This window comes from Dipteris shenzhenensis, chromosome 6 (assembly GCF_047967505.1).
Source record: "Dipteris shenzhenensis isolate YYH24624 ecotype China chromosome 6, Dip_SZ_1.0, whole genome shotgun sequence".
Classification (NCBI taxonomy): domain Eukaryota; kingdom Viridiplantae; phylum Streptophyta; class Polypodiopsida; order Gleicheniales; family Dipteridaceae; genus Dipteris; species Dipteris shenzhenensis.
Genome location: NC_141601.1, coordinates 74,681 through 101,102, shown reverse-complemented (window position 1 = coordinate 101,102; position 26,422 = coordinate 74,681). Strand labels below are relative to the sequence as shown.

The 26,422-nt window shown below is 47.7% G+C and overlaps 2 protein-coding genes across 2 annotated transcripts in view; one reads left to right on the top strand and one right to left on the bottom strand.

The window, feature by feature from the left end:
- Nucleotides 1–26,422, top strand: part of LOC147900606 (Transducin/WD40 repeat-like superfamily protein) — a 109,306-nt gene that overhangs the window by 43,390 nt on the left and 39,494 nt on the right. The window contains exons 9-12 of the mRNA XM_087375908.1: nt 16,411–16,496; nt 16,622–16,751; nt 21,337–21,426; nt 21,671–21,736. Coding sequence (XP_087232034.1) covers nt 16,411–16,496; nt 16,622–16,751; nt 21,337–21,426; nt 21,671–21,736 — 372 coding nt within the window. The remainder of the gene's footprint in view (nt 1–16,410; nt 16,497–16,621; nt 16,752–21,336; nt 21,427–21,670; nt 21,737–26,422) is intronic.
- LOC147900607 (uncharacterized) lies at nt 1,856–10,277 on the bottom strand. Its single transcript, XM_087375661.1, has 3 exons — nt 9,049–10,277; nt 8,604–8,949; nt 1,856–2,086 (listed from the first exon to the last, which is right to left on the bottom strand). The coding sequence occupies exons 1-3, from the start codon at nt 10,263–10,265 to the stop codon at nt 1,856–1,858; spliced, it is 1,794 nt and encodes a 597-aa protein (XP_087231787.1). The 5' UTR covers nt 10,266–10,277.

The window sequence follows — 26,422 nt, the reverse complement described above, 5'->3', positions numbered from 1 at the left end:
CGTAGGCATCAAGTGGCTCTACAAATTGAAGCAAAAAGCTGATGGTAGTATTGACTGCTATAAAGCCCGTCTTGTTGCAAAAGGATATGCCCAGCAACATGGCATTGACTTTGAAGAGACAATTGCTCCCACTTCACGGATCTGTTTGTAAGTCGGTTTCTACTCCATTGGAACCTGGCCTCTGTTTCTTCTTTGAAGATGGAAGTGCCCCATTTGATGCCACTCTTTACCAATAGGCTGTGGGCTGCCTTATTTACTTATGTCATACCCAGCCTGATTGGCAGTATGCCGTTTTCCAGTTAAGCAGATACATGCACAAGCCCAACACGTAGCATTGGCAGGTAGTGAAGTGGGTCTTCTGTTACTTGATTCGTGCAATAATTGCATTTGCCTTTCTTCTTCTTTGCATCTTTATCTGCATTCCCTGTTTTGTGTTTGCATTCCCCTCCTTCTTAGGCTGACAAGCATGGCTGGGGTTTTTCTGAAATTTACCCTTTCCATGAGTGGCAAGTGCTTGCTCACTCAAACGGGCTGAATTGGAAGTCCGCATTTCTCCCTGTAAGAGCAAGCCAACTAACTTCTCAAAACCGAGTGGAGCAGCCTTGAGCATAATAGTTATGGAAGTAACAAACGTATCATATGACGGTGCCAGACTATTGAGGGTGATAGAGACCAATTTCTTGTTTTCTATATCCTTATCAATAGCTGCGAGCTCATCCCGAATGTCAGTAATCTTTTCAATATGAGCTGAAATAGTTTGACCTCTATGCATGGACAAGTCATTGAGCTTATTATTCAAAGCAATGCTTCTTGCTTCATTCTTCACATTCCACATCTATCCCAAGCTTCCTTTGAGGTCTTGCAAGACTTGGTAGTGGACTTAATGTGTGTCTTTACAGACAATGCAATCAAAGAGAACGCTTGGGCATCCCTGCGATCAAACCTCTTCTGATCCTTCGTGGGAGTGGTAGTAGAAGACTGAGTGGTAGTGCCAGAAGTGGAAGATGCACTTGTGCTAGATCTAGCAGGTCTAGCCTCATCACCATCCATGATGTCCCATAACCCCTTTGCAACCAAGATACTCTCGAGTGTAAACGACCACAAAGCATAGTTGGGTCCACCCAACTTATCTGCCTCAGTCATGTTACCAAAATTCTTATTGAGAGACATGATTGCAAGCTCTAGAATAAATGCAAGTGTACCCGCAAAGGAAAAGACAGCAAATGGACAACTGAAAGACCACAGACTGCAATGCAATCACTCCAATGGCATTCACTGACAGTGGCTGCTCTGAAATAGCAGTAAATCTGTCCCATAAATTCTGCTCAAACCTCAATCCCTTCTGGGATAGAAAATGCAATCAAGCCCCAAAAAATTGTCCTCAACCACAGCCAAACACTGGCTCAAATGCAATATACTTTTGTCCCAAAAAATCAGCTTGAATCTCAGCCAAACAATGGATCATAATGCAGTAGGAAACTCCACTCAATAGGCATCCAAAAGTGCATGAACTTACAGCCAAGTCTTGGTCTCAGAAATGCACAACACTGAGCAATGATTTGCATTCAATGTGTAGCCAAAAAATTGTTCCAAATGCACACCTGTGCAATACAATTTGCAAGACACCTGCGCAATGCTATCTACAAGAACCAACTGGGAGAGGTTGAAAATGAGCTGAAGCAAGGATCTCGAGCTGGACCAAGAGCAAAAGTCAAACCGCCAGGCTGAATCCGGAGCTGGAGATGCGAATGGCGAGCTGCAGAGGCGATGAGCAACAATGTCGAGGTGTATGGGTGTACGTATTACGGATGGCGAGGCAGTGTACGGAGCTGGTTGTGGGCACAATGTATGGAAATCAGTCAAAAGTCAGCAAAACGTAAGTGATATTGCTGGCATCTTCTAATATGTTGCTCAGAATGAAATTCTGAGAGCGCGAACAGCTCCGAAAGGGGGGTAAAACTCTAGTATGACTGCTCAAAACTCCTTTAGGTTGCCCGATGCAGCTATAGAACTTCCGGTATCCATAATTGCTTGAAAAATCTGCGCGCCCGACGTAAAACGAAGTTGCCCAGCTGAGGAGTGCTTCCTGGTGCAAAATCTCACAGCAAAACTGAAGCTCAAGAATGCACGAAGCTCGTGGGGGCTCAGGACAGCCAACAGAGAAGTCGACCAGCAAGAACTAACTTCTTCTCTGCGACAGAAGTGCAACAGGAGCACGCGGGAGAGCGGGGAAGCAAGTGAGAGGATTGGAAGGACTAGCTCTGATACCACATGTAGGAACAAGAATGGAAAAGAATTGTGAACACAAGAGAACAAGAAGTGAACACAAGTGAATTCCAACTGAAATGTTCAACCAAATGAAGTACAAGTACTTGGTATATATAGTCCAAGTACTAGAGCACACAGGAACTCTAAAAGAGACCAAGTCCCACATCACCATATCTTTGTATACATCTCTACATGTAGTCCTCTAGTGGTCTTCGATTCTTTATCTCTTTCATGGATGAGCTTGAGATCTTGGGTAACTTCGTTTGTTGAGTTCTAGACTTGTGGCAGATATGGGAACAAAGTCTTTACATGAGCTTGGGTCCCTTGTTGAAGTGATACTTGGTTACCTTATTCACTTGATGGCTAGCTAGTTAACTCGTTCTATCCCTCGACCATCTTATAGAACTGCCAATTAGCCTGTGCACATATGGGGGTGGGAAAAATCTGGAGTGAAATATCGTTGGCAAAGTCATCCCAATCATACATGCACTGATTTGGCAATGGATTGGCGTGGTCAACTTGTGATTAATGCTATCATGTTACTACTTCATCATTAGGGTGCATAGAAGCAAAATTCACTTTGCCTTGTTCAAATTTGAGATGACAGAAAAGAAGCTTTCAAATTGATTGTGCCAGAAAATGAGGATTGCCATCTTACCTCCAAAGGTGATCTTATCAAGGAAGCTGATCTGATGCGGAGATCAAACTGGTGCGGCTGCCTCTGTTACCTAACTATGGATGAGTGACAAGGGCATTTTAGACTTCGCGATCTAGATGATCACGCTCCTGTTCAGCTTCCTCAAACTAGTGTTATTCTCTTCTTTTTCTTTCTTTCTTTTTTTTTTCAAAGAAAGGAACTTTCTATTAATGCTTGAAAGATTTCATACAAAACAACAGCCCCGAAGGTGTTGAGTATGAAAAAAACTGGAAAAGGCTAAAAGAAAAACCAGCCTGTTCCAAAGAATCCCATATCACTACCTAAGGGATCTCTGGAACTGGGGCTAACAGCCAAGTGGGGGGGCTATACAGCCAGTGAATCCCTCGCGGAGTGAAGATGTAGAAAACACCTGCAGGCCAAGCCTTGCAGAAATGAGCACGCCTCTCAATAGTCGCCCCGGAGCCTGGAGTCCTGTGCTCCCAGGTGGACCGTAGAGTGTAGATGATATCCTGCCCTCTTTTTTTTCTTTTCGACTCATTGGTCTCTATCTTTGAGAGCTTCCTGTTTCAAATGCTCAGCTTCTGCTTGTTTGGCAGGAAGCTTGCTCTCATTTTTTTTTCCTTCAAAAGATTACTTCATTAAGTATGAATGAAAACCGCAAGAGCAAGTTCTAATGCGGGAGTACATCATGCCATGCATGAGAAAAAAACCAGCTCAAAAAGAGTTAACAAAAATCCAAGATGGAGGCTGAAAATGCCACCTCAACCCTGAAGGAGACTCAGAGAAGAACGGAGATCCTCTCTAAACTTTGAAAAAAATCTCTCTTCGTTGTAGCTGCTTTGGAGGATCCTTGCATGCTCGCCCAGATGGCCATCAGTGTGTGTATAGTATTAGTGCATATACTGGCCATAGACTTGGAAGGGTGAACCTGGGATCCGTTTATCGCCTTGGTACATCTGGCCCTCCAAATATGCCAAGCTGTAATGCTAGCCAGAGTCTCCCATGAAGTGTCTACCGAGCCATGAGCAGCTTTGAAAGGAGTGAAGGGAACATCTTGGAGAGAACATGACTCCACAGAGTGTCGTCGTATAATGAAGGCTGAGTCTGAGGCATGTCCCTCGAAAAACACCTGAGGGCCAGTAAAAGATAACCATGCCACTGATCTCCAAATCATGAAGAAGGGTGCTCTATGAAATATGCCAAATATCCTAGCAACACCCTTCCAGATCATCCTCGCCTGTCTGCACTTTGAGAGTCTCCCATGAAGTGTCTACCGAGCCATGAGCAGCTTTAAAAGGAGTGAAGGGAACATCTTGGAGAGAACATGACTCCACAGAGTGTCGTCGTATAATGAAGGTTGAGTCTGAGGCATGTCCCTCGAAAAACACCTGAGGGCCAGTAAAAGATAACCATGCCACTGATCCCCAAATCATGAAGAAGGGTGCTTTATGAAATATGCCAAATATCCTAGCAACACCCTTCCAGATCATCCTCGCCTGTCTGCACTTCCAGAGGCAATGCTGAACTGACTCAACTGCTGCGTGGCATCGAGGACAAGTAGGGTCAGCCCCGCCCCAACCTGGATCTCCACCATAGGTTCATTGCAATCCCTCCATGAATAGAAAGTCAAAAGAAGAGAGTGATCTTTCTATTCCTGAGGGATTTCGAGAGCCTCCTCCAAAAGTTTTTCTGCACCTCTGTAGAAATCTGAAAACTATCCCAATGAGGAGCTCTGGAGGGCCTCCAACCTCTACTGCTAAGTTGAAATCTCCTGGCATTTTTGACTGTATAACGAAAGAAGGGGATGCTCTTCTCTTGGTGTCTTTCATCAATCCATTCCCACTCCCTTGTATCCCATTGCAAGAACCTAATGGGGGAACCACCGTATAACCAGAGTCTCCAAGACCCAAGTGCCAGGAGAATAGGGTCAGGATCAAGATGTCACGGTGAGTCCGTGCCCCACTCCATGTAACCTGCAATCCTAAAAGGCCGGAAGGCAACCTCCAAAAGAATATCATCTGAAGATCTTAGAAGTCTGCCTCCCATCTGAACATCAAAGACAAGGGTCTCCCCATGTGCATCCCCTTCAAAATGGCAGCCATGACAGGGAAAGACGGCGATCTAAGATGGGCTGAAGTAAAGATCCATCTCGAGCTGTCCATCCAATCTCCCCCATGAGATGGTGTACAAGACTGAATTCTGTGTAAGAAAAAATCTTTCCAAGGCTCCTGTCCAAGCATTACTCCTCTCACTACAAACTTGTAGAGCAAGGCCATCTACTGCAAGTTTGGATCAATAATATTGAGATCTCCTTCCCATGTGGGGAGAATCCTTGAGGGTCCTTTTTTTTTTTTCAAGAAAAGTACTTCATTAAGTATGAATAAAAACGGCAGAGCAAGCTCAAGTGCGGGAGTACATCATGTCAAGCATGAGAAAGAATGAGCAAACAAAAATCCTGGGTGGCGGCTGAAAATGCCACCTCATCCTTGAAGGAGAGTCAGAGAAGAAAGGACAATCCTTCCAGACTCTGAGAAAAGCAACCCTCCTAGCAGTAGCAATCTTGGAGGTTCCCTGTATGTTCGCCCAAATGGCCATCAAAGTGTGTATAGTATCTGCCCAGATACTGGCCATAGTCTGAGAAGGGTGAACCTGGGAGTTCTCCAAAGCCTCTGTACATCTGGCTCTCCAAATATGCCATGCTGTGATACTAGCCATAATCTCCCAAGATGTGTCAACAGAAGTGTGTGCAGCTCTGAATAGAGTAAACGGAACATCCCGGAGGGAGCATGACTCCACAAGATGTCGTCGAACAAAGAAAGCTGTGTCCGTGTCGTGTCCCTCAAAGAAAGCTTGTGGACCAGTGAGTGACAACCAAGCAACTGATCCCCAGGTCATGAAGAAGGGTGCTCTATGAAAAGTGCAAAGTATCCTAGCAACACCCTTCCCAATCGTCCTCGCCTGAGTGCACTCCCAAAGGTAGTGCTGCACTGACTCAACTGCTGGGTGGAATCGAGGACATGCAGGGTCAGCCCCGAACATGGATCTCCACAAGTTCACTGCAATCGCTCCATGAATAGTAAGCCAGATGAATAACATGATTTTCCTATTCCTGAGGGATTTCCAAAGTCTCCTCCAAAAGTTTTTCTGCATCTCTGCAGAAATCTGAAAAGTATCCCAATGAGGAGCTCTAGAGGGCCTCCAGCCTCTACAACTAAGCTGGAATCTCCTTGCGTTTCTGACCGTGTAACGAAAGAAGGGGATGCTCTTCTCTCGGTGTCCTGCAACTATCCACTCCCATTCCCCTGGATCCCACTACAAGGATCTAGTAGGGAAATCTCCATACAACCAAAGCCTCCAAGATCCAATAGCCAAGAGAACGCGGGGTCTGGATCAAGATACCACTGTAAGTCTCTACCCATCTCCATGTATCCTGCAATCCTGACAGGCTGAAAAGGAGCCTCCAAAAGAATGTCCTTTGAAGATCTGTGGAGTCTGCCTCCTGCATGAACTTGAAAGACAAGGGTATCCTCATGTGCATCCCGCAAGGCTATAACCTTCAGAGGGATACCTGTCCTCGAAAAAGCCCCCAACTAGGTGGACTCAGAAATAGGCAAATGGTATGTATCCATCCACTCCACTGCTATGGCTGCATCTATCTGCTGCATCCTGGCTGCACTTCCTTTGAGGTGACTAATTGAATGATCTCTCTGATCCTCTAGAAGCATCCTGAAAGCTTTCCAAGCACCCAGTGTGGATGCAAGTCCCAACTCCCATCTAGACCACTACATATAATGTGACATGCCCAGTGATCTACCATGCTCATCTAGTATGCAATCATTCCACATGATGGGCTGCCTGTCAATTCCTTCACGAGAGGAGGGTGGAACTCTTCGAAGAGTACTTCTAAAGCTCTGTCCCAAGCTTTCAGAATGGCAGCCATGAGAGGGGAAGTAGGAGATCTGAGACGGGCTGACAGAAAGATCCATCTAGGGCTGTCCATCCAATCTCCTCCCTGAGAAGGTGTGCATGTTTGTATACTGCGTAAGAAAAAATCCTTCCAAGACTCCTGACGAGGCATCAAATCTCTGACCACCATCTTGCAGGGCAAGGCTCTACACTGCAAGTCTGGATCAATAATATTGAGGCCCCCTTCCTCCATAGGTAGAATAAGAGTCTCCAAAGCCACCCTGGCTATCACATTTGAAGTGCCGTCTAATCCACTCCAAAAAAAATTCCTGATAGGTCTCTTGAGCTGAGTGATACTGCTTGTAGATTGGCACCAACAAGAGCAAACAAACCAGGTTGTAGCCAACAGTACTTGGTTTACAACCACCACTCTGGATGCAAGGTCAAGTCTGGCTGAACTCCAAAATAGGAGTTTCCTCTTGATGCTCTCCAACACGGGAGCGAACTGCTGTGCTGGAGAAATGCCCATCCCAACCTGGCATCCAAGATACTTGACGGAGACACCCCTCTGAATCCAAGTAAAGCCAATATCAGCACCCCAATCTGAATTGTCCTCATCACTAATCCATAAACCATTGGATTTGTTCCAGTTAATGTGAGCCCCTGCTGCACCGCAAAATAAATCCAAGGCTGTCCTGAAAGAGGTGAGTGTTTGTGGAGTGGCATCCAAAAAAATTGCCGTGTCCTCTGCCAGCTCCCTGGTCAGCAACTCCTCTTCCTGTCTCAACGGAAGTCTCATTCCAAAAATATCAGCTTGAGCTCTAATATAGAGGCTCATAGCTTTAGCACAAATAAGAATAGAAAGGGGGCTAGAGGGCATCCCTGTCGGACTGATCTGGATATCTGAAACCTGTCTCCACTCACCAATGAGTACCTGGCTATGGGCTGACCTGTAAAGAGCAGAAACCCCTCTAATCCACGAATCTGAAAATCCAAAGCGAAGAAGGGTTCCCTCTAGAAAACCCCAATCTACCCTGTCATATGCTTTTTCGAAATCCAGGAGTAGAATTGTTAGTCTATGGCCCTCATGCATAGCCCACTCAGAAGTCTCCCAAAATGAGAATATGTTATAAAAAATGCTTCTGCCATGGACAAAGCTTGTCTGTGTGTTAAGTATAAGATCTGGCAGGATGGGTTGCAATCGCAGGTTGATGGCTTTTGCCAAGATCTTATACAAAGTGTCCAGTAAGGTGATCGGTCTCCACTAAGACACTAAATTTCTGCAACCTCCTTTTGGGATAAGATCAATCTGTTCCCAAAAAATAATAAAAAAAGAAGGTGTAAGTCCATCTGACCCTGGACAACTATCCTTATGAAGGGCAGTAAGAGCGGTCTTGAACTCTATGTTGGTGAAGCGTGCATCAAGTGAGGCTCTCATACCTCTATCCACCAACATAGGAATATGCTGCCAAATAAGCCGTCTAGCATGATCTCTGGCCTGTGAAATAGGATCTGCAGTCAGAAGGGAGGCATAGTAATCTGAAGCAATCTACATGACGGCTAGATGTGTCTGAAGTATCCCGTCTGAGTTAAAAGAATCACACTTTCTACTATGTCTAGGGCCGAGAGTAGAGAAGAATTGCTTGTTGACTCTACCTCTGATCTGCGTCCAGAAATGTCATAGTAACAAAAAGAAAGCTGAAACCCAAAAAAGGCTACATCGAGGATGATATGATCAAATAATAAGCTCATCCTCATCCTGAGACTCAACCTCTGTCTCCTCCTCCTCCTCATCATCATTCTTCTCTACTAACAAATCATCATCATCAGGTGAGTAGGCATCATCTGGGCTATGAAATCCAATATATTTGTCATGCGTATACTCGTGTCTCATCTTGTTAAGCAAACGCAAGTTTGCATTAACAAAGACAAGATCATTGGCCCGTTGCGTTCGCAGACGATTTCTCTTCTTTGTGTGGATATGGACAAAGCTACTCCACAAACGCTCACAAGAAGAGGAGGTGCAAGCTTGGCTTAGAATGCGGATGGCAAGCTTTTGCAAGTCGGGGGAATCAGCTCCATAATCCTCCCACCATGTAACAGCCCCAACTCGAAATCTGAAATTCCAAAACTCATAAATTTCAGATTTCTAATTTTGTATTAAATAACAAATTACAAGTTCCTAAAATCTGAAAATTAAAATGAGTTAATATTACCTATCATGCTGTGCATCTGGCCATCCATACATGCCTTCCTTATTGCGATAATTGGCAAGCTGGTCTTTTATCCTCCGCCGTCCATCAGGAGTTGGCACCATCTTCTGAAGAGTGAGGTTCCAACCACGAACAACCTCTGCATCACTCTGTTGTGCACTTGCCTTGTGTTGAAACTCCGGGTCGAACACAAAGGCAGCTGCATGCATGGGAGAGTAATATTGATTCCATCTGCTCACAGCCAACTCTTCCAATTCTCTCAACCTTTGGGGATCCTTTTCTATTTCTTTGATATTCTCAATCATTCGATCCATCCCCTCATACACCTTACCAAGAAAAGGCATATCTCCATCAACTCGGTTAAGCAGCTTCACAATAGGCACACATAGATCAACGATGTGAGATGCATCAGCCCAAAATTCATCACTGCCTATGCACAAGTCATAACAATAAATTCCAAGAGCCTGCCTAGAAGTGGGCCATGCATCCCACTCTGGGCTTGCCACAACTTGTTTCAGTGCAGGTCTCATTTCAAGGAGCCTGCGAAGCATCAAAAAGTTGTATGCAAATCTTGTCTCTGCATACTTCAAAAGCTCCTTGTTGGCAAATTTACGGTCTAAAGCAAGAGAAAAATTACGTCGTGTGATGAAGTTAACCACCTCTTTTCCATTGTCAATAACATTCTTGACCCAATCCAATTTGCCAATGTCTTTCAATAAATTATTCAAGCAATGTGCTACACAAGCACTCCACTGGATATGAGGATACTTTTGCTCCAATAATGCACCTGCTGCCTTATTGGTATTTTCCCCATCTGAAACAAGTTGCAAAACATTAGACGGCCCCACATATTCCACTGCATCTGCCCGCATTTGCATCAATATAGGTGCTGTTTTTTGTTGCACTCCACACTCTATGGAGTGTATGTAGAGTGCAGATCCCCTACAATATGCAAGGATACCCTCTAGTGAGTGACTTCGCACATCACTCCATCCATCTGCAACCAAACTTACCCCATACTTTACCCATTTCTCTTTCACAGGTTCAATAGCTTGCTTAACTGCCACCACCTCATCCTCTAGAAGCTTGCCCCTCAAAGCATCAAATGTGGGAGGGGTATATGTGGATCCAAATGTTTTGATTTCTGACACCATCTCTTTGAAGTAGGGTGATCTAGCAACATTGAAGCTAATCCCATTGGAGTAAAAAAATCGGGCCATAGCTGCATCTACTTGTGCCTTCCTTTGCGGATGCCATGATGTGTAAAGACAGCCCTGTCTATGTGAAGTAGACCGAGATGTAGCAGGAATATCAGCAGGAGCTCCATGTGCACTCGCAGAAGAAGAAGCCGTAGTAGTAGAGGGAAGAGGACTCCGAAATGCAGTGGCCTGCTGAACACGTGCTGCATGAGCACCTGAAGAAGCTCCTACACCAGTGGAAGCCATTGTCTTTGCCCTTTTTGTAGTGGGCAATACTTCAACCTCTCTTTGCAACCTTTCTTTCTCTTGTGGTGAGATTACGGAGCATAGCCCAATCCCCCCCATCCTTAATGCCAAGAAGATGACATTTGACCCTATCAGGGTTCCCTCCTCGCTCCAATCCACACCATCTGCATCTAAACTTGCGAGCTCCTCCTTTCTTGGAGTCATACTTGCCTACCAAATCAACTTGGCTCCACCAATAATCTGATTGGGTGAACTCCTTCTCTTGCTGAGGGACAACGCTTTGTGAAGCCATATCCATGAGCAAAAAGAGCACTTGTACAAGCTGCAATAGATCAAATTTCAAAGGGAAAAGCCAAGAATCAATGGTTGCAGCCAAAAAACAGCAAGATGTTTGTGGCAAGAGAAGCATAGAGAAAGGAAATGTGCTCACCAAAGCCGGGTGTCCAAAAGAGCAGCCACTCGTAGGGATGGGACTCGGGAGAGAACCAGGCGGGCCAAGAAATCGTGGGGGAGAGCAGCAGGCAGGCGAGCAGAAAAACGCGACGAGGCGCGCAGCGTTTTTTTAATGTTCTATCCTTGTTTTTAGGTCACGCTTGAAACGGCACCGGCAACGGTGCGTTTCGGGTCTGAAACGGCATTTCAGATGCCGTTTTGGCGTTTTCGATCGCCGTTTCGGGCCGCGTTTTACGTTTCGATGCCATTTCGCGTTTCGGGGGATCTAGCACGGGGGAAACGCCGTTTCAGGCCTAAATTGCGCCGTTTCGGCGTTTCAGCGTAACTATGCTGTGGTTGGGTGTGAAAATCATCGTCATACCAAATATCTTTGTCACTGAACAGAAAAAGGAAGGCATCCCATGCTGCTCTCTCCAGGGAGTGAATGCCACCTTCCCTACCTCCTCTTTTGTCTGAAGGCATTTCAACCCTGTTGAAATCGCCCCCAATAATCCAAGAATCTGCAATATGTGACCAAGAGAGCAACTCCTTAGGAGGACATGATCCTCTCTCAAGTTGGGTGCATAACGGTTAAGGAAGCCAACGTTACGTCCACCAATCATCAAAATAACCCACTGTGCTCTAGAGGGGACTATGACTCCGTGTCCAATGACCAAGGGGAGCATCGAAGAAGAGATAGAAATGCAAATACCTCCCGTGGTGCCCAAGGCAAGTGACCAAAAAGTATGGCCAGAAAGAAGCTTACCTGAATTGGCACAATCTCTACTATCCAGCTTATGCTCTTGGAGCATAAGGATATCAATGGGGCCACTTGAAACACCTGGATGGAGTTGGTTACGAATCAGCAGCCTACGGAGCGATGAGGTATACCACCGAGGCCCTAAATGTTCCAACTAACAATTCTCATAGACGGGAGGAGGAGGCCGGGTGAAAGGCCCTACCCGACCTGGTGGTGGAGAAAATCCTCTCTTGTGAAACAACTGGTGAAAGAAAACCCACTCCAGCAGAGGGGGAAACCCTGTTTAAATTAATCCCAATAATTGGCTCCCCCAGGGTAGAGGTTACAAACTCCTCTGTCTCAAACTTTGCCAAATCTGCCAGTTTGCAAAAGAGATCCTGTAGGAGGGAACTGGCATAAGAGTGTGAAGAATCCCTGCACCCGAGGGAGAAGGAGAAAAAACCCCCTTGCCTCTATTAAGAGGTGAAGTGTGACTAACAGAGGGAGGGGGCTAATCAGGAACATCAGTGATAGGACCTGAAGAAATGGGTTGCCCCTCCTGATGAGCAGGTGGGGGGACTAGGGCAACCACATCTACGCTTGCAGGAATATCACCTGTCTGTAACTGAGAATGGTCCGAGGTGTCTCATAGAGGTGGCGGAGTGTCAGCAACCCTCACAGGCATCCAACGGCGTACTAATCGTACTACTGCGCGCGCTGAAGAAGAGGGTCCAGGTCTAGGGGTTGGTCCCGAAGGTCCTGGGCGAGAAGGGGGGGCTCTGGTAGCGCGTGTAGAAGAAGTAGGACGAGAAGGCGGAATAAACCGTTTGGGCCTTTTCTTCTTCCTTGAGCAATTCTTGGCGAAGTGCCCAAGGGTCTTGCAAATCCTGCACTGATCCTGTCTCCCAGCAACGTTGACTCTCTGTCAAAAAAAGCAACCATTTGGTTGTTGAAGCGTAATGTGATCATATGTAATATCAGGGTCAAAGATGATGACCCTGACTCGTGGCACCCCATCCGATCTAGGAGTCTCTGCTACTGAAGATGGCATGCCAGGGAGGGGGGGATCTCTGTGACCAACCCAAAAGTACCTCCTATGGACGGTAAGACTCGATGGTAGACCTGAGGAAGGCCGGGGAACCTGATGAAAAGTGAGGTAACCCTGTTATCTGACTAATGCCAAAGGACTAGCCCTGAGTACTGAACTTGCTGACTGTGGAGAATCAAATACCACTTGGAAGAACCCTCGTCCGAGCAGATGAACATCAGTGAGGTGCCCTACGAGGTCTCCAAGTAAAGCTGAAAGCATCCAATCCCTAGCCTGTAGCCTCGAGGGGTGGGAACCGTGGATGCGAGCAAAGAGTGAGGTGGCATACTCCCGCTCGGAGTCTGTCTTGAGCTGCTAAAGCTCGTCTTTGGAAAAGGTAACCGTTTTTGCGGCCGGTGGAAGCGGTCGAGGATTGGTTGAATGGGAACCCATTCGTCAATCAAGGTGGAAGGGCTGACATGAACACGAGGATGCTCTGTCCGTCCGACAACCTGCAGCCAAAGAGAGAAAATCTCTCTCTTGTTTCGTCAGGGGTTGAAGAGGGGGGGGGGGGGGGGAGGGTGAGAGGAGGTGATGCAGAGGCTGAGAAAGGGGCAGAGGGAGGGGCAGAAGGTAGGGGCGGGGGAGGGGCAGGGAGGCGGGGTAGGGGGAGCGGGGTAGAAGGAGTAGGGTGATAGGAAGGAGGGGCAGCGGGGAGGTAGGGAGAGGAGAGGAGAGGCCAGCGGGGTAGGGAAGGAGGGGCGGATAAGGGGAGCGAGGTAGGGGGAGCAGGGGGTAAGGAGGGAGGTGCAGTGGGGGGGGTAGGGAGAGGCGGGGAAAACAGCAACTAGAGGGGAAGGGAGCGGGGTAGGGAGGGAGAGGTAGCGGGGTAGGGAGGGGTAGCAGGGTAGGGAGGGAGAGGTAGCGGGGGTAGGGAGGGAGAGGTAGGCAGCAAGAGAGGGAGGGAGGGGAGTGGAGAGGCAGCGGGGGGGACAGCAGTGGGAGAGGGAGGGAAGGGAGCGGGAGAGGCAGCAGCGGGTGAGGGGGCAGCAGTCCGGGAGGAGGGGCTGGCAGGGAGAGGAGGAGGGAGGGGAAGGGAAGGGCTGGGAGGGAGGGGAGAGGAGGACATGGAGCTCAACAGCTGGGGCATCGATTGTTTTGTTTACTCCAATTTTTGATTCCGCTCTCTTTCCCATCCTCGAGGGTCTTCCAAGCCACCCTAGCTACAATATCTGAGGTGGCATCTAACCCACTCCATAGGAAGTTCCTGATAGATCTCATGAGTTGAGAGATACAACCTCTAGAGCTGCACCAACATGAGCAAACGATCCAGGTAGTAGCCAATAATACCTGGTTCACAACCACTAGGTCAAGTCTGGCAGAACTCCAAAAAATGAGATTCTGTTAGCATAGACTAGTACTCAGTAGTACTCAGTAAGGGTCCTAGCATACCCTTTGCTTCAGCCCACTGAGGCTTGTATGAGTTCGCTTTTCTGTGCACTTTGTCCCATAGGCCCGCGAGGTCTCCCGTGGATGTTAATATATCTTTCTTTCTTTCTTTCTTTCTCCAACACGGGAGCAAATTGCTGTGTTAGAGAGATGCCCACCCCAACCTCGCATCCTAGGTTCTTGATGGAAACACCCCTCTGAATCCAAGTGAATCTTATGTCATTCCCCTAGTCTGGAGTGTCCTCATCACTAATCCAAAAGCCATTGGATTTGTTCCAATTAGTATGAGCCCCTGCTGCAGTGCAAAACAAATCCAAGGCTGTCCTGAACGAGGTGAGTGTCGGTGGTGTGGCTTGCTCTCATTTTAAGAGCACTGTGCTGTTGAATAACTGTGAAGAATTGCATCATAGACTAGATCATGGCTAACATGGTCATAGGTGATGCATCTAATGGAATCTTTGGGAGAGCTGGAAATAGAGGGGTCTTGATGTCTTAAGCATTTTCTTACACCCGTTCACTTCCTCCAATGTTGGCTTACCCTCAGACTGGACAGTTATATACAGACTTAGGGAAACTTTTGTGGAGCTTCTTTGCCCTCCTATTTTCCCAGAGCTGAAACTTGTCTGATACCAGTGTGGCATGCTTTAGACTAGAAAGCCCAACATGTGGACATATCCACTTATACCATCAGTGGAAGGCTTGCATGTATGTTGACTAACCATGTTTTCATTACTCCACTATCTTGAGTACAAACCAAAGTGCACTCCAAAGAATTGTATACAAAATGTTACAATTTCGTGGAACAGAGAGATTCTCCTTAGGAAAGATCCAAGCGGTTGCTGCTGCACAGAGGGCTGAACTGCTGCACTGAAAGATGAGTTCATTGCTGAGCTGGTCATGCTGAATGTAGGCTTATCAGTCCTGTACCGCCCTCTTGGGCTGGCCAACCTAGGCTGAACTGCTGACCTGCAACTGAAATACCCCCCATTGCTGCTACTAAAGCTTCTGTTGATGCTTCCCTGCTGGCATGGCCGTCTGTTGTCCTTGTGCTGGGCGTTTGGCAGCTGTATCTTTGCAGCCTGCTGTCGCAGGATTTGGCCGGCACTTGGATCTTGGTTGGTTGTCTCTTTGAAAGAATAAGGTCTCCATCCACAAACTCAATGTGCAGTGCAGGTTTGAAACAAGATATTAAAAATATGGAGTCAGCAGCCATGCATAACTGCGGCTTAGGTACTTCAGTGGAAGTCAGAGGATTGCACTGGCCTTTGATTAAAAAAGGGCTGAAAAAGCAGTGGAAAACAACATATCCCTAACCATAAACGGTACAAACACATGAGGGTGAGATCGTAGACTGCAAATGATATCCAGGTAGTTATAGTTTTGATTGGGGGAAAGATGCTGTGAAAGCCACCTTGTCAACTTTTCAACAGACTTTGTGTAACCTGTTTTTGCACGTAGGCCCTTTTTGTATCTGTTCATTTGCCAGAATTCTCTTAGCAAGGAAGTATGCTATTCCTTTGATTTCTTTGTACCAAATCGCAATCAGACGTTTTGGCTTTGACCTTTCTCATATACACATAGCTGCAATGGTCGCTTATGTCATCCTTAAACTAGGTTTACATTCCGTATCCCAATGTCCCGTCCAAAGTAATTCATGAGCTGCATCATATTGCTTTATGATCAAATCCCTTCAGTCTATTCTTCCACACATCATGTCATAGCCTCTACTCTGGTAAACCCTTAATATACAGTGAAACTTTGTTAAGAGTTTAAATCTTGATGGAGGTTTGCAATAGAATTGAAGCTGCTGGGAGCAGCTCTTACATGAGCCATCTCTAATGCGCTTGATGTGGAAACAAATGCCAAGAGTTTGAAACTTGATGGAGGTATGCAATACAATTCAAGATACTCGGAGCAGCTCTTGCAGCAACTGCCATTGCTGCTGAAACCTTCAACGCCCTCAACAAGAAATGGGAGATGAGGTAAAGCGAGAGAAGGGCAATCGGCAACAGATAGGGAGATGCAAATGGATCAACATCACAGCTAGTTGACACTTTAGGATTGGAGCTGCTTGGGGAAGAGAGAATCTTGGATAAGATGTCTTGGCTTCCAGAGATTTAATTGTCTAATTCTAGTATAAGGACTAGTTGAACTTGTTACCAAGGCCTTTAGATCTTATTTAATTACTTTAAAGTGTGTACTTTTCTTTTTGTTTCAAGGGTCGCGTTTAAAATTATCAGGTGTGTTCTGTTCTTGAGTTGGAAATTGCTCAGGTTTTGAAGGTCAATTCAAGCTGTGGGAAAAAGACTGAATCCACAGGATTGTTTGATGTTGCCTTCTGCAAGCTTAATGAAAAACGGTAATCTTTTGTTCTCATAAATTTCCCTATTTACTCAATCTACCTGTACAGAATAAAAGCAACCTCTGGTTTATAGCATCGGACTCATCCCATATTGTCAACTTTTCCTGTTTTATTGTGTTAAGAGTTATTGCATGTGGGCGAGATGGTGACATACATGTTTGGGACAAGCGAATAAATGATACATCCATGTCTCTATTTTCTTGTCGGCAAGGTGGTTATCTGAATAGTCTGGAGTTGACAGAAGATGAGCAGGTGAACATCTGTCGCTCAACTTAATCTGACATGTGCTTTATATGTTTCTCAGCTTCAGTGTTTTTTGGTTTATGCTAAAACCTGAGCTGTTTTTATTTTTTTCAACTAATAGCGATCCCTTACATCCAGTGAGAAAATATTACAACTTATTGCGTAGTGAGTACTTATTTGGCTAGCTTGTGTGCTAGTCCCAGTACCTTCCTACGGTGTTCCAAAACCTCTTTCAAGTAGCCTCCTAGATTTTTGGCTAGCTGCTCCAGTAGACTTTTCAGATTATCTCTGCCGACCTCACAACCTTGTCGGATGTTTAGGAGTACATGCTGCTCATTTTCTACCTCCCTTGCGGGGCAGATTTCGAAGGTTCTTTCCGCTCTGATCTTGGTCTTGCCCACTTGCCGCAATACACAGAGGCGAATCTACCGGGATTCTGTCAGGTACCACAATGTCTGACTACTCTGCAGTGGTACTTCACTTGGATAAGCTCTGTCGAGGTCCCCCTAGAAGGGGGTCCGCATTCTAGATGGCCTCCTGCAGGACGAGGAGGTCCAGTAGGTCATGGCAAGGATTTGGGAGCAGGAGATGACACCGTGCGAGGGTTGGGCTGCATGGGTGGCCGATGCTCACGCCCTTAGGCGGAGTAGGACTCTTCAGGAGCGTGAGCGGGCTTTGAGAAGAGACCTCACCTCCATCGAGAGGCTCAGGGAGCAGGACCTAGGTTCTCAATGGCTTCGTGACAGATTTGAGAGCGCTCGTCTCGTGCTCCAGGACACGAAAATGCGGCGGGTTGAGTTCTCCTATCACTCCTCTCGGGCCCGATCGGTGCAGCAGGGGGATAGGATGACGAAGCAGTTCTTTCAAACGACAGGGTCCCGATCGGCAGGCACACAACTGTAGCGTCTCTGGGACTCACAGGGCATCATGTAGGCTGACCCGCATGAGATTTTGGACATGGCCACCGGTTCTTTACAGGCAGCTCTTTCAGACGAAGAGGATGACCCCAGCTGGTCGTGTGGCTCGAGAGCTAGTTTGGGATCACGTTCCGACAGTAGTCTCGCAGGATTTATGCAGCAGATTTGAGGAGCCTTTCACAGATAAGGAGCTCTGGAAGGCCCTCAAGGCTCTCGCGACCCAGAAGTGCCCAGGTGAGGATGGCTTGACTCCGGTCTTCCTCCGGAACTTCTGGGAGATTATCTCCACCCCTCTCGGTTTAGCTTGCTAGGAGATTTTTGACACAGGCTTTTTCCCTCAGTCCGGTGGATTTGTTTGATCCCGAAAGGGGAAGATAGGTCAGACATCCGACAGTGGAGGTTGATCACTCTGCTTGATACTGCATACAAGATCCTCGCCAAGGTCTTGAGCTCGTCTTGGAGTGAAAGTCCCCAACAAGGAGAACTTGCTCGCTGGCTGAAAGGTCTGGGATATCTTGATGTAAGGGTGCATATGGCGATGTCTCACCCTCCTCTCATGCCACTCTGGCGAAGTAAGATGTGTCTGGCGGGAAGTGGCATATTGCTATGAAAAGGTCACGAGTGGCTGTGCGTCGGATCCTAGTCCACATGAATCGGGAGTGTGTGTCCTTTCTCTCAATGGAGATGGCTCCAGCGAGGGAAGACAGACCTGTACAATACTGCAACCCCGCTTGATCCTCGAACTCCTCCTGTATCCCTCGTCTCATCCCTGAAGGATGACTCCCATGTGTAGCCACTGACTATTGGTAGTGGATGCTCTGGGCTCTGGTGTGTCTCTATGTAAAAGACTATGTCTCGTCCTGTGTAAGATTCGAGAAGTTCCCTGGGTCTGACCATAAGGTACCATTACAGTTCCAAATGGTGCAAGGTAGGGTCTAGGAAACCTGAGTCTCATAGGCCCCGTCCCCTTAGGGGGTACGGGTGGGAGCCCGGCGGGTGCCGGTCAACAACCTACCATCTCGGACCACGGACCATTTCCCCATGGACAAGGTGGGATGCTCTCGTAGAGCGGCTTGACGTGAGAGTGTCGCTAGTTGTCGGGGACCCCCATGGTGGTGGTCACAAAGGTAATCGCCTCCTCCATGGGCGTCGTAGTGGTGCTGGTGTTGTCTCGCGTGATCCCTCGTATATGTTGAGGGCCTTCGAAGCCCTTTGCTGCTGCTCCTGTATGGTGGCTGAAATGGTTGCCTTTGCGGGCTCCCATTTCGCCACGTCCACCCATCTAGTCGTCTCTGCTATAGCCGACTGTATCGTGGCTATCTGTGCCTCCATCTCTGTGACTAGGTTCCCTCGAAGCGCTGCTCTCAGGGTCCTGAGCTTCTCTCGAAGTTGTGTGATATCGTGTCTGAGCCGTTGGATAAGGGTGCCTTGCTCGTGTATCTTGCGGGCCTGCTCTTGGGGGTGTATCGGGCCTGCTCCTGAGTGTAATGTGTCAGCTCTGCTTGACGGGTCCGGATGCTATGTATCTCAGCCAATAGGGAGTCCCAAGCATCTGGTGGGGGCCTAAGATATCCTAGTCCAAGTGGGAACTGGATCTCGGGAGGGGTTGGAATGAAGGTGGGCTGCTGAGGTTGTACTGGGGGTGGGGACAGCGTGATCTGGGCGGGGGAGTGGTATGTAGGAGTAGCAAGGCCGGACGAGGTGATGAAGGGTGGTTGACTGAGAGGTAGAGGGGATATGAGGGAAAAGTACTGTGGAGCCATGGCCGGTTGGGCTAGTGGTGGGGCTACTGGAGAGGAGACCTGTGATGATGATGCAGGAGAGGGGGAGGAGAGAGGTGGCGTAGATGATGGTGGTGAAATAATGGTGGTAACCATAGAGGTCGAGGATGTGGTGAGCGGCATGGGCTTCTGGTGGGCCCCTTTCTTCTGGGCCGCGGTGCTGTCCACTGTCAAATCGCTCTGGTTGCTACGTTTGTTGAAGTCCTCCAAGCTGAGTTGCTTTTGTGTTTTTCCTTTATCACCGTTCCCCTTCCCCATCTCCTCGCGTACGTGAATTTGGACCGAAGGGTCTCGCGCCTAGTCCCCTGTCCTCCTCATCCCCCTTTGCCATTCATTATGAGGGGGGGTAGTAGCGGGCAAAGGAGGGGTTGCAGGAGGGCAGAGCTGCAGGCGGAGGGGGAAAAAAAATAGGAGCAGCTTGGGAGGGGCAGCGAGAGGGCCGGAGGGGCAAGGCGAAGAGGCTACGGGAGAGGCTAGTGGTAGGGAGCGGAGAGGCCAGCGGGCAGGGCTGAGAGGCTAGCGAGAGGCTAGCGGGAGAGGCTAGTGGGAGGGAGCGGAGAGGCTAGCGGGCAGGGCGGAGGGGCAGAGAGGCTAGCGGTAGGGAGCGGAGAGGCTAGCGGCCTAGCGAGAGGCAGAGGGGCAAGGTGGAGAGGCTAGCGGGGCAGGGCGGAGAGGGAGTTGCCACGGACGGAGGAGCTGCAGCAGCGGAGGGAGGAGCTGCAGTGGGCGGCGGGCAGCAAAGGCGGATGGGCGGAGCAACCGCAGAGGCGAAGGAGCAGGAGCGGGCAGAGGGCGGAGCCGGGGGAGCAGCTGCAGTGGGTTGGGGCGGAGTAGAGGGAGGAGCAGCCAAATGGGGGTGGCTGAGGCGCAGCCAGCAGGGCAGATGGAGGCGCAGCGACACGGGGGGGCTGCTGCATGTGGAGGCGCAGCCAAACGGGCTGCGGATGGAGGAGCTGCAGATGGGATGGCAAGCAGGGGCGGAGGGGAGGTGCGAGTAGGGCGGAGGGGAGGTGCGAGCAAGGGCCGAGGAGGTGCGAGCAGGGCGGAGGGGAGGTGCGAGCAGGGGCCGAGAGAAAGGGGAGGAGAGGGTGAAGGTTGAGGGAAGAGAGGGGGAAGAAGAAGGCTGAAGCAGGGGGAGAGAGGCTAGGACTAGAGGTAGGAGTAGAGAGGTGGAGGGGGGGAGAGGCTAGGATAGGGGGTAGGAGTAGAGAGGAGGGGGGGGGAGAGGCTAGGATAGGAGGTAGGAGTAGAGAGGTGGAGGTGGAGGAGACAGCCCGAGGTTGTTGAGAGGAGGCCCGGCAGAAGTGCCGCGGGGGGGAGAAGGAGACCCGCGGGGGGGCGGAAGTGCCGCGGGGGAGGAAGGCCTGTGGGGGTCGGAGGAGCAGGCTGGCGGGGAGAAGGCCAGCGGGGGAGGGAGGAGCAGGCCGGCGAGGGGGAACAGGCCGGTGGGGAGGAGGACAGTGGGGGAGGGAGGAGCAGGCCGGTGAGGGGGAGCAGGCCGGCAGGGGGGGAGGAGGCTGACGGAGGGGAGGTGAAGGCAGCTGAGGGGCGAGAGGGAAGGGCGGAGGGCGGAGGCTAGAGGATGAGGGGAGAGCTAGGGAGAGGCAGCAAGTGGAGCAGCCGGGGAGGAGTAGCAGCCAGTCTATTAACTTTTTTTGGCCGTGGCTAATAAAATTAAGTTCAATCTTGGGTATGAACTAGGAACCTTTTTGGGTTAGATCTATTAATTTTCATCAAGAGATCATGCGGGATGCATTGTTTGCAGGGAAATTGTGCTGTCCTAAACATGCCTTACCGCTGTTTTCTTTCTCCACGTTGTCCTGTACGGGGCTTGATGCTAGAGCGAAATGTGCTATTATTGCAATTTTTTGTAAGAGTTTTTGATTTATTGTGCAGGTTGTATATGTTGGAAGCAGCTTGGGACAAATTCATGCTTGGGATTTCAGGGGTGGAAGGAGGTCTGCCGCCTTTACTACCCCAGGAGAGGTAATTTTGAAGCTTACAGGGAGTTCCCTAGAAGGTATTATTGAAATAGCCTCTAGGTTGAGTATCGTTCAAAAGTTTTAATTGGCTAAGTTGCTCCATTAATCTTTTGTTTCATTGCATATGTGTGAGTTTGATATTGACGAACTTGTTAGTATGTCCTGTTGGTTGTCACAAATTTAGCAAGAAGACAGTTTGGTAATAAACAAGCTAGTACTTCCCTACTTACTTTGAAGGTCAATTGCAGGTATATAATCCACCATTTGCTACTTGGAGCATTGCAACTCTCTTGGAAGGAATACCGACATTGCGGGTAATTTTAAGCTTACGTGAAGCTTAACTGATTCTGCGTGGCTCGGTCTTTTTCGCCTGGCCTATCCCTTTTCTTTTTAGTACTTGTACTGTTATTGCATCTGCGTGCAAGTACTCTTTTGGCCCTCAAACTTCCACAAGATTATTAAGATGTGCTTCTTTGGGTTATGCATGACAAGTTTTGTGCTTGCTTACCAAAAATGACCTTCAAGCACACAGAGATATGATCAAGGGACATGGCTGGATATGCATTACTTCACTAGGGGTAAAGAGCGATTGACCTAAACTCATATTATACCAAACATTCTTCCCGTGTGAAAGATGAGGTAGGCCACTTAAAAAGCCTTTCATATTCATAGAAACCAAGTTTTGCATGTCAAGTATCCAAACCTTTCATGCCATAATACTTCTTTCACATCCAGTTGGGAGATATAGGCTTTTGAAGTCTTGTATAGACTATGCTAGCTTATATAAGCCTTCTTCCTCAACTCCTCTGGCTATCATTTTAAAGTTATCAACCTTGTTTTGTATGGGACATTCACCTTCATCAAATTGGACATCATATTGGACCCTCTTATTCCTCTCAGTAATGGCACGAAGGTTCTTTTTTGGACTTGGAACATACATAACACTTAGAACCCTTTCCGTATTGGTATGTTGCGCATATCTTTAATTTGATAAAGTTTGGAGTCTCCTACCTCAATATTATCATTTCAATCCTCTTACCAAGCTAGAAAAAGAGGAGCAAAATGACAGTTGCTCTTGAAGCAATGATCCATGACTCAAAAGCATGACCAGACTTGTTTGGCTTAGTTATAACCAGCGTTCTCATATTAATCTATCTTGTTGCTGCTATGATTGCAAAAGTTCTTTATTGTTAACTGAATATATTAAATAGTCAATTCTAAATGGGTGTACATTTTTGTAATAGTAAGAAACAATTTATCCCATTTATTACAAAGTAAAACATAGGTGGGATAAGTACATTATAGCAGAGGTTCAAGAGCTGTCTCTGTCCCAAACCTCCACAAAACCAAGAAGCAATCACAACAGAGGCGGAGAGAACAAACTCAATCTGTAGCCTCTCAAAACCCTGCTCATGAGGTGGGTGACAAATGTCACTCCCAATCCTTACTACAGATCAACGAAAAAACACAGAAAGGCCTGCTCCTGAAAGATAGAAGGTCTAGATGAGGAGCATGATGCCTTGCCCATCAGGTCACACAAGAATCCCTTGAAAATCTGCCTATAGGGGACCTGCTTTCCTCTAGCATGACGTGCCAGAAGCAATGTTAAGGAGAAAAAATTGACTACCTTTTCTCTAATATGTAATACACATGCCAAAAACTTATTCCGAGTAAGCAAAATGTGAATGCTCAAACCATTATAACGCTTGGGAGGGAGAAAAGTCGGCTGAAATTTGTTCCTTGAACTATCCTGTACGGCTGCTGTAGAAAAAGGCACCACTATCCCCCACCTGCCCTCCCTCTCCACTCCCTCCCCTCTCAGCCTCCTTCCCTCTCAGCCCCTCCCCTCAGCCTTCTCAGCACCTCCCCTCCCCTCTTAGCCCCTCTTGTCTCAGCCTCTCCCCTTCAGCCCCTCCCCTTTCAGCCTCTTTCCTGCTTCCTCTCTGCCTCTCAGCCCCTTCCCTCATCCTCTCGTCCTTTGATGGATGGAATGTCACTGTGTTTGTGTCGGCTTCCCATCCTTAATTGAAAAATGTCAGCCCCTTCCACTGGCCGCGAGAACTTGCACATTTTCAAAAGACGAGTTGCTGCAGCTTCAAAAGGATGTGGAGTTCGAGAGCTCTGCCACCATCTTTTAACGCATCCATGGATCCCACCCTTCCCGATCATAGGCTAGGGACTCGATCTTTGTTGCCTTACCTTCATACCTCACCCCTTGCCTTTCCCATGTTTGTTTATTGCGATGAGGTTTCCGTCCGGTGGCTTTGATTCCCTAGAGCCGCAAGCATAGTGTCCAAGGCTAGCCACTTGATGCTTGGATCTAGGATGATTTTCATTACACCTTTCACGTTGTGTTTCGACCTTGTAGAGGAGGACACACGGGTCACATAATATTGTGTCTAACCCTAACATGTTAGATGACCACATTATGCTCTAGCGTCCGGATCGCTCTCTTTTTCGGTAGAGTGTCGAGACCATGGGCAACATGATCAATGTCGGATTTGTAGGACCTTTGGGCATTTTCTAGAGATTGCTCAAAGAAGAAGGAAAGGGCAAATAAGTCGTTTGGTGTGCAGCCCCTTCCTCGTAGCGCTCCATCTTCACCTCCTGCACGTGTAGCACTAACTACACAGCCCACCCCTAGGGTTTTCCATTGGATTGCGGGTAGAGTCGGTACTTCTCTAGAAGGACCCTTCTCTTGTTCTTGGCGGAGCTCTAGTTGTGGCTAGTTTATTCCAGTTCTAGTTGCGGCCAATGATGCCCTTGATTCAGTTCAGATCATGGCCCATGCTGCCCTTGACGTTGTTTTAGGCGTGACCAATGATGATGTTTCTTTAGATCATTCCCCATGTTGTGGTTGCCTGTCCGAGCAGCCCCCTTCCACTTCAGTTCTCCCATAATCCCATCATAAAATTGAGGAAAGGATGCGGCTCGTATCTCGTTAGCCCTTTTGCAGGCAGGGATATTACAGATTTCGATGTTGTATTCTCTTCTAGAGGAACTCTCTCTCGTCAAGTTGAAGAGACATGGAGCAAACTAGGAACGGAATGGAAATATGGAAAGCACAATACATCCCCCTCTAAATCTATCAAAGCCAATACATGGCTCCCATAGTACATTCCCCCTTGGCTTCATAACAAGACATGTTAGGAAGCCACACGCCAAAATAGAAAAACCAATACATCTTTTTAGGAGGACTATTCAAGGTAGAGGACCTTTAGACTCAATGAAAACCAAACACTCAATATATATTATTTTAGGGGGGCTACCCAGGGCAGAGGACCCCAAAATACATCAAGCGTGTAGTAATAAATAAAAATAGCTCTTTGTGAAAGAGATGTCCTCCAAGTAGCTAATGCACATGTGTGCACATCCTTGTGAGTCGATGAAGCGCTAGGTAGGAATGTCCCAAAATATGAGTCGGTGAAGTCCATGGGGTAGCTACATGGAGCAATCACATGGTGACTCTCAAAATGCCGGAAGGAGAGTCACCAATGTTGAAGTAGAAGGCTCAGTTACCACGACCAATCGGGAAGTCAATCAATGCGAAGTCCCTTAGGCACCATTCAAATAAGCAATGTTGAAGAAGTCACTTGTTGATGTAGAGTGGTCTACATCAAGCTCGACGTAATGCACTAATCAGAGAGATCACTGTAGTGGAGTGTGTCGGAGTAGTGGAGTGGTCTTCACCAAAGTTTGGAGTAGTCACATGAAGGAGTAACCGCAATCTAATGTCAAGAGCTCACATCAAGTGACGGGCAGAGAAGACAGAGGCAACGTGGACAACAGCTCCAAGAGAATGTCGGGCAGAAGGAGCAAATGGCGGGCTAGAGCAGAGGTCAACGATGAAGAGGATGGACAGCTCCACGTTGAGCTGGCTGCATCATGCTTGGGCTGTCAAATCATTGAGCTCCAGGACAAAATTCACGCACAGAAATAAATTTCGTTACTTCTTGCAAGGGCTGTAACTTTCACAGAAAACTTGGATTGCAATGATATAAAAACGAAATTTGTAGCACTCAAGGTCCTCTACAACTTTGCTGAAGACACAAAGCCGTGATTCTGCTTCTAGATTTGGATAGAAGCGTCACATCGTCCGCAGATCATAGAAAGATGTAGCTGAAGGAAGGAGAAGAGAGGTGGCAGATCATGGCGTGGAGAAGAGAGCTCAAGCAAGGAGAGAAGAGGGCAGCCTTCCAAGGAGGAGGAGGTAGAGTAGCTTTATTGGCCTCCCTCACCTCAACCTCTTGGAAGGGAAAGGGAAAGAGAGAGTAGGGCTAGGAACATGGCTCTGATACCATATGAAGAGACATGGAGCAAGCTAGGAACGGAATGGAAATATGGAAAGCATAATGGAAAGGCAAAATGGAAAGCAAATGAAAGAACAAGTGCTAGGCAATGATAACCAAAATACTCACATAGTATAAAGCTTGATGTTGACTGATGTCATAGACAATAGACAAGTACAACAATATGTAATGTGACACTAGACTCTAGAAAGCCATAGTGTATATGGGATAACTCCCAATATGACATGTGGCATGTCTAGGACTCACTAGACTATAAAACACACCTAGAACACTCATTTTAGACTCACTTTGGCTTCATATTCCAACACAAGTTGATTTTGGAGAGGTAGGGTTTGTGCCTTCCATATTTAGTAACATGGTTATTGGTTTTCCTATCGGTAGGGCATCCTCTTTGACGAGTGTGAGACATTTTTTTCCCAAAAATGCGTGTTTATATTATAAAGTCAAAAGAGAGACAAGTCTTTATATCAAAAGTTCTCTACCCCTGACCAGTACTATCGGGGAGAAGTAACATAGGGAGTTATTATCCAGAACAAGTCGAACTGAGTTAAAAAGGGTAAGTGTTGAACATAACATGTCAGACTGTCTTCTCCTTCGGCACCACGAGTGATGACCTTGATAACCACAGTACCTGGGATGTGCATGTATGGACAAGAGCACTTGCGCTTATGTTCCTTCTCAGGATGTGCT